The sequence below is a fragment of the Oncorhynchus keta genome, chromosome 34, assembly GCF_023373465.1.
Source record: "Oncorhynchus keta strain PuntledgeMale-10-30-2019 chromosome 34, Oket_V2, whole genome shotgun sequence".
In the NCBI taxonomy this organism is placed as follows: domain Eukaryota; kingdom Metazoa; phylum Chordata; class Actinopteri; order Salmoniformes; family Salmonidae; genus Oncorhynchus; species Oncorhynchus keta.
Genome location: NC_068454.1, coordinates 8,267,097 through 8,280,078, shown reverse-complemented (window position 1 = coordinate 8,280,078; position 12,982 = coordinate 8,267,097). Strand labels below are relative to the sequence as shown.

General features: G+C 43.3%; 1 protein-coding gene across 1 annotated transcript in view; it reads right to left on the bottom strand.

Annotated features, from left to right (window-relative positions):
- The window catches only part of LOC118366579 (FERM and PDZ domain-containing protein 4-like), a 78,012-nt gene that overhangs the window by 18,463 nt on the left and 46,567 nt on the right, over nucleotides 1-12,982 (bottom strand). Inside the window, exons 5-7 of the mRNA XM_052492933.1 lie at nucleotides 12,548-12,593; nucleotides 6,188-6,292; nucleotides 2,632-2,739 (exon numbers count right to left, since the gene is read on the bottom strand). Of these exons, the coding sequence (XP_052348893.1) occupies nucleotides 2,632-2,739; nucleotides 6,188-6,292; nucleotides 12,548-12,593 (259 nt within the window). The remainder of the gene's footprint in view (nucleotides 1-2,631; nucleotides 2,740-6,187; nucleotides 6,293-12,547; nucleotides 12,594-12,982) is intronic.

The window sequence follows — 12,982 nt, the reverse complement described above, 5'->3', positions numbered from 1 at the left end:
ATACCTTAACCTCTTAGCGCTAGTGAATGCCACAGCGTACTATACCTTAACCTCTTAGCGCTAGTGAATGCCACAGCGTACTATACCTTAACCTCTTAGCGCTAGTGAATGCCACAGCGTACTATACCTTAACCTCTTAGCGCTAGTGAATGCCACAGCGTACTATACCTTAACCTCTTAGCGCTAGTGAATGCCACAGCGTACTATACCTTAACCTCTTAGCGCTAGTGAATGCCACAGCGTACTATACCTTAACCTCTTAGCGCTAGTGAATGCCACAGCGTACTATACCTTAACCTCTTAGCGCTAGTGAATGCCACAGCGTACTATACCTTAACCTCTTAGCGCTAGTGAATGCCACAGCGTACTATACCTTAACCTCTTAGCGCTAGTGAATGCCACAGCGTACTATACCTTAACCTCTTGGCGCTAGTGAATGCCACAGCGTACTATACCTTAACCTCTTAGCGCTAGTGAATGCCACAGCGTACTATACCTTAACCTCTTGGCGCTAGTGAATGCCACAGCGTACTATACCTTAACCTCTTAGCGCTAGTGAATGCCACAGCGTACTATACCTTAACCTCTTAGCGCTAGTGAATGCCACAGCGTACTATACCTTAACCTCTTAGCGCTAGTGAATGCCACAGCGTACTATACCTTAACCTCTTAGCGCTAAGTGACATGCCACAAGCGAATGCTAGCGTACTACCTTAACCTCTTAGCGCTAGTGAATGCCACAGCGTACTATACCTTAACCTCTTAGCGCTAGTGAATGCCACAGCGTACTATACCTTAACCTCTTAGCGCTAGTGAATGCCACAGCGTATTATACCTTAACCTCTTAGCGCTAGTGAATGCCACAGCGTACTATACCTTAACCTCTTGGCGCTAGTGAATGCCACAGCGTACTATACCTTAACCTCTTAGCGCTAGTGAATGCCACAGCGTACTATACCTTAACCTCTTAGCGCTAGTGAATGCCACAGCGTACTATACCTTAACCTCTTAGCGCTAGTGAATGCCACAGCGTACTATACCTTAACCTCTTAGCGCTAGTGAATGCCACAGCGTACTATACCTTAACCTCTTAGCGCTAGTGAATGCCACAGCGTACTATACCTTAACCTCTTAGCGCTAGTGAATGCCACAGCGTACTATACCTTAACCTCTTAGCGCTAGTGAATGCCACAGCGTACTATACCTTAACCTCTTAGCGCTAGTGAATGCCACAGCGTACTATACCTTAACCTCTTAGCGCTAGTGAATGCCACAGCGTACTATACCTTAACCTCTTAGCGCTAGTGAATGCCACAGCGTACTATACCTTAACCTCTTAGCGCTAGTGAATGCCACAGCGTACTATACCTTAACCTCTTAGCGCTAGTGAATGCCACAGCGTACTATACCTTAACCTCTTAGCGCTAGTGAATGCCACAGCGTACTATACCTTAACCTCTTAGCGCTAGTGAATGCCACAGCGTACTATACCTTAACCTCTTAGCGCTAGTGAATGCCACAGCGTACTATACCTTAACCTCTTAGCGCTAGTGAATGCCACAGCGTACTATACCTTAACCTCTTAGCGCTAGTGAATGCCACAGCGTACTATACCTTAACCTCTTAGCGCTAGTGAATGCCACAGCGTACTATACCTTAACCTCTTAGCGCTAGTGAATGCCACAGCGTACTATACCTTAACCTCTTAGCGCTAGTGAATGCCACAGCGTACTATACCTTAACCTCTTAGCGCTAGTGAATGCCACAGCGTACTATACCTTAACCTCTTAGCGCTAGTGAATGCCACAGCGTACTATACCTTAACCTCTTAGCGCTAGTGAATGCCACAGCGTACTATACCTTAACCTCTTGGCGCTAGTGAATGCCACAGCGTACTATACCTTAACCTCTTAGCGCTAGTGAATGCCACAGCGTATTATACCTTAACCTCTTAGCGCTAGTGAATGCCACAGCGTACTATACCTTAACCTCTTAGCGCTAGTGAATGCCACAGCGTACTATACCTTAACCTCTTAGCGCTAGTGAATGCCACAGCGTACTATACCTTAACCTCTTAGCGCTAGTGAATGCCACAGCGTACTATACCTTAACCTCTTAGCGCTAGTGAATGCCACAGCGTACTATACCTTAACCTCTTAGCGCTAGTGAATGCCACAGCGTACTATACCTTAACCTCTTAGCGCTAGTGAATGCCACAGCGTACCAAACCTTAACCTCTTAGCGCTAGTGAATGCCACAGCGTACTATACCTTAACCTCTTGGCGCTAGTGAATGCCACAGCGTACTATACCTTAACCTCTTAGCGCTAGTGAATGCCACAGCGTATTATACCTTAACCTCTTAGCGCTAGTGAATGCCACAGCGTACTATACCTTAACCTCTTAGCGCTAGTGAATGCCACAGCGTACTATACCTTAACCTTTTAGCGCTTGTGAATGCCACAGCGTACCAAACCTTAACCTCTTAGCGCTAGTGAATGCCACAGCGTACTATACCTTAACCTCTTAGCGCTAGTGAATGCCACAGCGTACTATACCTTAACCTCTTGGCGCTAACCTCTTAACACTGTCCCCATTACAATGTCTTAGTGAATGCCACAGCGTACTATACCTTAATGGATGTGTTCCTGTCAAACTTAAAGGATTTGGTCTGTCCGTTCTCCAGGTACACCTTCAGAACATTTGTCATGAAGAGTAGAGAGTTGTCCTTCACAGATTCCTGGAAATAAGAAGAAAATGGGGATGATTACTACAGCTTCCATATTGATCAGTGGGCTACACTGTGAAATGGGAATGATTACTATGTCTTCCATATTGATCAGTGGGCTACACTGTGAAATGGGGATGATTACTATGTCTTCCATATTGATCAGTGGGCTACACTGTGAAATGGGGATGATTACTATGTCTTCCATATTGATCAGTGGGCTACACTGTGAATTGGGGATGATTACTATGTCTTCCATATTGATCAGTGGGCTACACTGTGAAATGGGGATGATTACTATGTCTTCCATATTGATCAGTGGGCTACACTGTGAAATGGAGATGATTACTATGTCTTCCATATTGATCAGTGGGCTACACTGTGAAATGGGGATGATTTATGTCTTCCATATTGAATGCCACACTGTGAAATGGGGATGATTACTATGTCTTCCATATTGATCAGTGGGCTACACTGTGAAATGGGGATGATTACTATGTCTTCCATCTTCAGTGGGCTACACTGTGAAATTGATTACTATACCTCTTCCATATTGATCAGTGGGCTACACTGTGAAATGGGGATGATTACTACCTTCCATATTGATCAGTGGGCTACACTGTGAAATGGGGATGATTACTATACCTTCCATATTGCTCAGTGATGATTACTTAACCCTCTTAGCGCTATTGAAGTGGGCTACAGTGGGGATGCTAGTGAACATGGGGATGATTACTATGTCTTCCTCTTCAGTGGGCTACAGTGAATGGGATGATTACTATAGCCTTAACCTCTTCAGCGGCTAGTGAATGGGATGATTACTATGTCTTCCATATTGAGCAGCTAGTGACATGTGAAATGGGGATGATTACTATACCTTCCATATTTCAGTGGGCTACACTGTGAAATGGACAGATTACTATACCTTCCATATTGATCAGTGGGCTACACTGTGAAATGGGGATGATTACTATGTCTTCCATATTGATCAGTGGGCTACACTGTGAAATGGGGATGATTACTATGTCTTCCATACCTCAGTGGGCTACACTGTGAAATGGATGATTACTATAGCTTCCATATTGATCAGTGGGCTACACTGTGAAATGAATGATTACTATGTCATCCATATTGATCAGTGGGCTACACTGTGAAATGCCACAGCGTACTATAGCTTCCATATTAGCGCTAGTGAATGTGAAATGGGGATGATTACTATGTCTTCCATATTGATCAGTGGGCTACACTGTGAAATGGGGATGATTACTATGTCTTCCATATTGATCAGTGGGCTACACTGTGAAATGGGGATGATTACTATACCTTAACCATATTGATCAGTGGGCTACACTGTGAAATGGGGATGATTACTACCTTAACCATATTGATCAGTGGGCTACACTGTGAAATGGGGATGAATGTCTTCCATATTGATCAACATGGGGATGATTACTATGTCTTCCATAATCCTCTTAGCTATGTCTTCCTAGCTACACTGTGAAATGGGGATGATTACTATGTCTTCCATATTGATCAGTGGGCTACACTATGAAATGGGGATGATTACTATGTCTTCCATATTGATCAGTGGGCTACACTGTGAAATGCCTGGGATGATTACTATGTCTTCCTATTGATCAGTGGGCTACACTGTGAATGGGGATGATTACTATGTCTTCCATACCTCTGGGCTACACTAGTGAATGCCACACTGTGGTGGGGATGATTACTATGTCTTCCATATTGATCAGTGGGCTACACTGTGAAATGGGATGATTACTATAGCTTCCATATTGATCAGTGGGCTACACTGTGAAATGGGATGATTACTATGTCTTCCATATTGATCAGTGGGCTACACTGTGAAATGGGATGATTACTATGTCTTCCATATTGATCAGTGGGCTACACTGTGAAATGGGGATGATTACTATAGTCTTCCATATTGATCAGTGGGCTACACTGTGAAATGGGGATGATTACTATAGCTTCCATATTGATCAGTGGGCTACACTATGAAATGGGGATGATTACTATGCTTCCATACCTCAGTGGGCTACAATGAAATGGGGATGATTACTATGTCTTCCATATTGATCAGTGGGCTACACTGTGAAATGGATGGTCTTCCATATTGATCAGTGGGCTACTATGATTACTATGTCTTCCATATTGATCAGTGGGCTACACTGTGAAATGGGGATGATTACTATGTCTTCCATATTGATCAGTGGGCTACACTGTGAAATGGGATGATTACTATAGCTTCCATATTGATCAGTGGGCTACACTGTGAAATGGGGATGATTACTATGTCTTCCATATTGATCAGTGGGCTACACTGTGAAATGGGGATGATTACTATAGCTTCCATATTGATCAGTGGGCTACACTGTGAAATGGGGATGATTACTATGGCTTCCATATTGATCAGTGGGCTACACTGTGAAATGGGGATGATTACTATGGCTTCCATATTGATCAGTGGGCTACACTGTGAAATGGGGATGATTACTATAGCTTCCATATTGATCAGTGGGCTACACTGTGAAATGGGGATGATTACTATAGCTTCCATATTGATCAGTGGGCTACACTATGAAATGGGGATGATTACTATAGCTTCCATATTGATCAGTGGGCTACACTATGAAATGGGGATGATTACTATGTATTCCATATTGATCAGTGGGCTACACTGTGAAATGGGGATGATTACTATGTCTTCCATATTGATCAGTGGGCTACACTGTGAAATGGGGATGATTACTATGTCTTCCATATTGATCAGTGGGCTACACTGTGAAATGGGGATGATTACTATGTCTTCCATATTGATCAGTGGGCTACACTGTGAAATGGGGATGATTACTATAGCTTCCATATTGATCAGTGGGCTACACTGTGAAATGGGGATGATTACTATGTCTTCCATATTGATCAGTGGGCTACACTGTGAAATGGGGATGATTACTATAGCTTCCATATTGATCAGTGGGCTACACTGTGAAATGGGGATGATTACTATGTCTTCCATATTGATCAGTGGGCTACACTGTGAATTGGGGATGATTACTATGGCTTCCATATTGATCAGTGGGCTACACTGTGAATTGGGGATGATTACTATAGTTTCCATATTGATCAGTGGGCTACACTGTGAATTGGGGATGATTACTATAGCTTCCATATTGATCAGTGGGCTACACTGTGAAATGGAGATGATTACTATGGCTTCCATATTGATCAGTGGGCTACACTGTGAAATGGGGATGATTACTATAGCAATGTGAAGAAGATCATGACTGCGTCCAATCCATTTTAACAGTGTAACGTATTTTGCAATATTAGAAGATTCAAAGTCATTATCATTGGTGCATGCTTTTAGCGTTTGGAGAACACTGGTATACAATCACATGAGACAGAGAGGGATGGATGGTTTCAGTACAGTAGGTCTTACCGGGACTTGACCGTTAATGATGACCTCCTCTGCGAAGCGGACTTTCACTGGATTAGACTTTAACTTGGCCTTTTTGGCTGCACTGATGAACGCAGATTTGGGTGACTAGGGGTGGGGGTCGGAGGGAGAAACAGAATTTTAAAAAACAGTTGGCAACAGGTCTTCCCCTTCAGAGAAATCATAGCAAATCAGCCGTTTCTCTCTCTCTTTCTCTCTCTCTCTCTCTCTCTCTCTCTCTCTCTCTCTCTCTCTCTCTCTCTCTCTCTCTCTCTCTCTCTCTCTTTCTGCCTCTCCCTCTCTCGGCCTCTCTCTCTGTCTCTCTCTCGCTCTCTCACTCTCCTCTCTTTCGGCCTCTCCCTCTCTCGGCCTTTCTCTCTCTCTCTCTCTCTCTCTCTCTTACTCTCTCTCTCTCTCTCTCTCTCTCTCTCTCTCTCTCTCTCTCTCTCTCTCAATTCAATTCAATTCAATTCAAGGGCTTTATTGGCATGGGAAACATGTGTTAACATTGCCAAAGCAAGTGAGGTAGACAACATACAAAGTGAATATATAAAGTGAAAAACAACAAAAATTAACAGTAAACATTACACATACAACAGTTTCAAAACAGTAAAGACATTACAAATGTCATATTATATATATATATACACAATGTACAAATAATTAAAGGACACAAGATAAAATAAATAAGCATAAATATGGGTTGTATTTACAATGGTGTTTGTTCTTCACTGGTTGCCCTTTTCTCGTGGCAACAGGTCACAAATCTTGCTGCTGTGATGGCACACTGTGGAATTTCACCCAGTAGGTATGGGAGTTTTTCAAAATTGGATATGTTTTCGAATTCTTTGTGGATCTGTGTGATCTGGGGGAAATATGTCTCTCTAATATGGTCATACATTGGGCAGGAGGTTAGGAAGTGCAGCTCAGTTTCCACCTCATTTTGTGGGCAGTGAGCACATAGCCTGTCTTCTCTTGAGAGCCATGTCTGCCTACGGCGGCCTTTCTCAATAGCAAGGCTATGCTCACTGAGTCTGTACATAGTCAAAGCTTTCCTTAATTTTGGGTCAGTCACAGTGGTCAGGTATTCTGCCGCTGTGTACTCTCTGTGTAGGGCCAAATAGCATTCTAGTTTGCTCTGTTTTTTTGTTAATTCTTTCCAATGTGTTAAGTAATTATCTTTTTGTTTTCTCATGATTTGGTTGGGTCTAATTGTGCTGTTGTCCTGGGGCTCTGTAGGGTGTGTTTGTGTTTGTGAACAGAGCCCCAGGACCAGTTTACTTAGGGGACTCTTCTCCAGGTTCATCTCTCTGTTTGTGATGGCTTTGTTATGGAAGGTTTGTGAATCGCTTCCTTTTAGGTGGTTGTAGAATTTAATGGCTCTTTTCTGGATTTTGATAATTAGTGGGTATCGGCCTAATTCTGCTCTGCATGCATTATTTGGTGTTTTACGTTGTACACGGAGGATATTTTTGCAGAATTCTGCGTGCAGAGTCTCAATTTGGTGTTTCTTTTGATGGCATAGAATGCCCTTCTTGCCTTGTCTCTCAGATCGTTCACACCTTTGTGGAAGTTACCTGTGGCGCTGATGTTTAGGCCAAGGTATGTATAGTTTTTTGTGTGCTCTAGGGCAACAGTGTCGAGATGGAATTTGTATTTGTGGTCCTGGTGACTCGACCTTTTTTGGAACACCATTATTTTGGTCTTACTGAGATTTACTGTCAGGGCCCAGGTCTGACAGAATCTGTGCATAAGATCTAGGTGCTGCTGTAGGCCCTCCTTGGTTGGTGACAGAAGCACCAGATCATCAGCAAACAGCAGACATTTGACTTCGGATTCTAGCAGGGGGAGGCCAGGTGCTGCAGACTTTTCTAGTCTCTCTCTCTCTCTCTCTCTCCCTCTCTCCTTTCTTCTCCCTCTTCTCTCTCTCTCTCTCTCTCTCTCTCTCTCTTCTCTCTAGCTCTCTCTTTCTCTCTCTCTCTCTCTCCTCTCTCTCTCTCTCTCTCTCTCTCTCTCTTCTCTCTCTCTCTCTCTCTCTCTCTGTCTCTCTCCCTCTCTCTCTCTCTCTCTCCTCTCTCCTCTCTCGGCTCTCTCTCTCTCTCTCTCTCTCTCTCTCTCTCTCTCTCTCTCTCTCTTTCTGCCTCTCTCCTCTCTCTCGGCTCTCTCTCTCTCTCTCTCTCTCTCTCTCTCTGTCTCTCTCTCTGTCTCTCATGTGAACGGAAGGTGCTTTTATGTTGAGGTAGTTTTCAGTATATTAACACTTATCATGCTACAGAGACTTCATACACAGAAATATAATTAGAAGAAATTAATGCTCAAATTATATAATTTTCAGAGCTGTTTTTGAAATGATTCAATTTAATACGTTTTACAAGTTCTGTGCAGCCTTTCTGAATGTAATTGTTACTTTTGTAATATGAAAAATGTGAAATGTGCTTCCCAAAGCCAGGTTACAACACAGCATGATTCCTGCTAGAGTTGGAACACACAACAGTCTCTCTTTCCTTTCTCTCTCCCTTATCTATCTCTCTCTCTCGCTCCTCTCTCTTTCTCTCTTCCTTATCCCTCTCTTTCTCTCTCTCTCTCCCTCTCTCTCTCCCTTCACTCTGTCTTCTACCTTCAGACTGTCTCTCTACCTTTCTGTCTCTCTCTACCTTCAGTCTGTCTCTCTACCTTAGTCTGTCTCTCTACCTTCAGTCTGTCTCTACCTTCAGTCTCTCTCTCTCCCCTTCAGTCTGTCTCTCTCTCTACCTTCAGTCTGTCTCTCTCTACCTTCACTACCTGTCTGTCTCTCTCTACCTTCAGTCTGTCTCTCTCTCCCCTTCAGTCTGTCTTCAGTCTGTCTCTCTCTACCTTCAGTCTGTCTCTCTCTCTACCTTCAGTCTGTCTCTCTCCCCTTCAGTCTGTCTCTCTCTACCTTCAGTCTGTCTCTCTCTACCTTCAGTCTGTCTCTCTCTCTACCTTCAGTCTGTCTGTCTCTCTCTACCTTCAGTCTGTCTCTCTCCCCTTCACTCTGTCTCTCTCTACCTTCAGTCTGTCTCTCTCTCCCTTCAGTCTGTCTCTCTCTCCCTTCAGTCTGTCTCTCTCTACCTTCAGTCTGTCTCTCTCTCCCTTCACTCTGTCTCTCTCTACCTTCAGTCTGTCTCTCTCCCCTTCACTCTGTCTCTCTCTCTACCTTCAGTCTGTCTCTCTCTACCTTCAGTCTGTCTCTCTACCTTCAGTCTGTCTCTCTCTACCTTCAGTCTGTCTCTCTCTACCTTCAGTCTGTCTCTCTCTACCTTCAGTCTGTCTCTCTCTACCTTCAGTCTGTCTCTCTACCTTCAGTCTGTCTCTCTCTCTACCTTCAGTCTGTCTCTCTCTTCAGTCTGTCTGTCTCTCTCTCCTTCAGTCTGTCTCTCTCTCCCTTCAGTCTGTCTCTTCTACCTTCAGTCTGTCTCTCTCTACCTTCAGTCTGTCTCTCTACCTTCAGTCTCTTCTACCTTCTGTACCTTCAGTCTGTCTCTCTCTACCTTCAGTCTGTCTCTCTACCTTCAGTCTGTCTCTCTACCTTCAGTCTGTCTCTACCTTCAGTCTCTCTCTCTACCTTCAACCTTCAGTCTGTCTCTCTCTACCTTCAGTCTGTCTCTCTCTACCTTCAGTCTGTCTCTCTACCTTCAGTCTGTCTCTCTCTACCTTCAGTCTGTCTCTCTCTCTACCTTCAGTCTGTCTCTCTCTACCTTCAGTCTGTCTCTCTCTACCTTCAGTCTGTCTCTCTCTACCTTCAGTCTGTCTCTCTACCTTCAGTCTGTCTCTCTACCTTCAGTCTGTCTCTCTACCTTCAGTCTGTCTGTCTCTCTCTCCCTTCAGTCTGTCTCTCTCTACCTTCAGTCTGTCTCTCTCTACCTTCAGTCTGTCTCTCTCTCTACCTTCAGTCTGTCTCTCTCTACCTTCAGTCTGTCTCTCTCTCTACCTTCAGTCTGTCTCTCTCTCCCTTCACTCTGTCTCTCTCTCTACCTTCAGTCTGTCTCTCTCCCCCTTCTCCCTCTCTCTCAAGTGAACGGAAGGTGCTTTTAAAGTGCCTTGCAAAAGTATTCACTCCCCTTGGCGTTTTTCCAATATTGTTGCATTACAACCTGTAATATAAATAGATTTTTATTTGGATTTCATGTAATGGACATACAGAAAATAGTCCAAATTGGTGAAGTGAAATGAAAAGATGAACTTGTTTCAAAAAAATTCTAAAGAATAAAAAACAGAAAAGTGGTGTGTGTATATTGTATGTTTTTATCCGTTTTGCTGTGAAGCCCCTAAATAAGATCTGGTGCAAACAATTACCTTCAGAAGTCATCATTAGTTAAATAAAGTCCACCTGTTTGCAATCTAAGTGTCACATGATCTGTCACCTGATCTCAGAATATATATACACCTGTTCTGAAAGGCCCCAGATTCTGCAACACCACCAAGCAAGCGGTTCAATGAAGACCAAGGACCTCTCCAAACAGGTCAGGGGCAAAGTTGTGGAGAAGTACAGATCAAGGTTGGGTTATAAAAAAATATCAGAAACTTTGAACATCCCACAGAGCACCATTAAATCCATTATTAAAAAATTGAAAGAATATGGCACCACAACAAACCTGCCAAGAGAGGGCTGTCCACCACAACTCACAGACCAGGCAAGGAGGGCATTAATCAGAGAGGCAGCAAAGACACCAAAGATAACCCTGAAGGATCTGAAAAGCTCCACGGCAGAGTTTGGAGTATATGTCCATAGGACCACTTTAGTGTCCAGAAAAAAAGAAGCATGTGGGAGACTCCCCAAACATATGGAAGAATGTACTCTGGTCAGATGAAGGTGCTCTGGTCAACAAAAATGGAGCTTTTTGGCCATCAAGGAAAACACCATGTCTGGCGCAAACCTCCCATCACTCTGATAACAGCATTCCCACAGTGAAGCATGGTGGTGGAGCATCATGCTGTGGGGGTGTTTTTCATCGGCAGGGACTGGGAAACTGGTCAGAATTGAAGGAATGATGGATGGCGCTAAATACAGGGAAATTCTTGAGGGAAACTGTTTCAGTCTTCCAGAGATTTGAGACTGGGACGGAGGTTCACCTTCCAGCAGGACAAGTGTTGCTAAAGCAACACTTGAGTGGTATCAGGGGAAACATTAAAAGGTATTGGAATGGCCTAGTCAAAACCCAGACATCAATCCAAATGAGAATCTGTGGTATGACTTAAAGATTGCTGTACACCAGCGGAACCCATCCAACTTGAAGTAGCTGGAGCAGTTTTGCCTTGAAGAATGGGCCGAAATCCCAGTGGCTCGATGTACCAGGTTGATAGAGACATAACCCAAGAGACTTGCAGCTGTAATTACTGCAAAAGGTGGCTCTACAAAGTATTGCCTTTGAGGGGGTGAATAGCTATGCACGCTCAAGTTCTGTTTTTTGTCTTATTTCTTTTTTGTTTCAAAATAAAAAATATTTTGCATCTTCAAAGTGGTAGGCGTGTTGTGTAAATCAAATGATACGAACCCCCCAAAAATCCATTTGAATTCCAGGTTGTAAGAAAACACAATAGGAAAAATGCCAAGGGGGTGAATACTTTCACAAGCCCCTGTATGATGAGCTCCTTCTCAAGTTGAAGTAGTTTCCAGTTTGATAACACTTATCAGACTATAGAGACAGTCTTCGTACAGGGAAACATAATTAGAAGAATGTACAGTAATGCTCAGATTATATCATTTTCAGAGCTGTTTGTGAAATATTCAATTTAATAAGTTTGACAAGTTCTGTGCAGCCTTTCTGGATGTAATTGCTACTTTTGTAATATATAAAATATTGTTTTCTCTAAGGTTACTTCTGAAATGTTCTCCCGTATCATTTCTGCTAGTTTGAACACACAGCACAATAGACACAATTATTTTCAAATCATTGTCTATTTTGGTGATGACAGCACAAATCCATCTCATTTAACTATTCTATAAATCATATCACTGACGTTCACAATAGCGGTTACTGTGGCATTGTATCCGTCACCATATGGTCCTCCCTAGTACTAACAACTGTTGACATGGCAGGTTCAGGCTAACTTGGGGTCTCATGCTTGGTTTTGAAGCTACCATGAGAGGACTTGGACCATGTTCAGTATTCAGTGTTTGGACTGCAGTCCCTGTGAATTAACCAGGGGAACACCCAGCAGTATCCTGTCTGTTACAACGCAAGCACAGACATATGGCCACGTTTCATGTCTCGGATTGTCTCGGATTCACAGAGTCAACAAACCAATCAGCATCGCAGACAAACAGTCTATTGAAATCTTTTCCCCAGGAGGTTGTCTCTGTATCTTTTCAATGGAACTTTTGAAGATGGGAGGAAGACTTACTGTGTACGGTAGAACCACTGTCAAAACAATGGATTCTTTGCAGCTCCTAGGAACACAACACAAACAAACCAAAAAACATGATTATAGATTGAAAAGGTAAATATGTCAAGTTCAGCGGATGTCGATTAATCCACTCTGAGTCAGGCATTGTTTTGCCTACAGTGGGCAGATTATGACTGTTAGAAATAAGCCCACAAAGGTGGGTTAATAACAAGATGAGCAATCTGGGTCACACTTTATTTGGATAGTCTGGATAGTCCATCAGTAGATGCTCTACAGATGGTCATACAATCAACAAAATACACTATACATACAAAAGTATCTGGACACCCCTTCAAAATGAGTGGATTCGGAAATTTCAGCCACGCCCGTTGCTGACGGGTGTATAAAATCCCTTTCCTGTTTCAGAAATGGTTTGGGATGAATTGGAACATC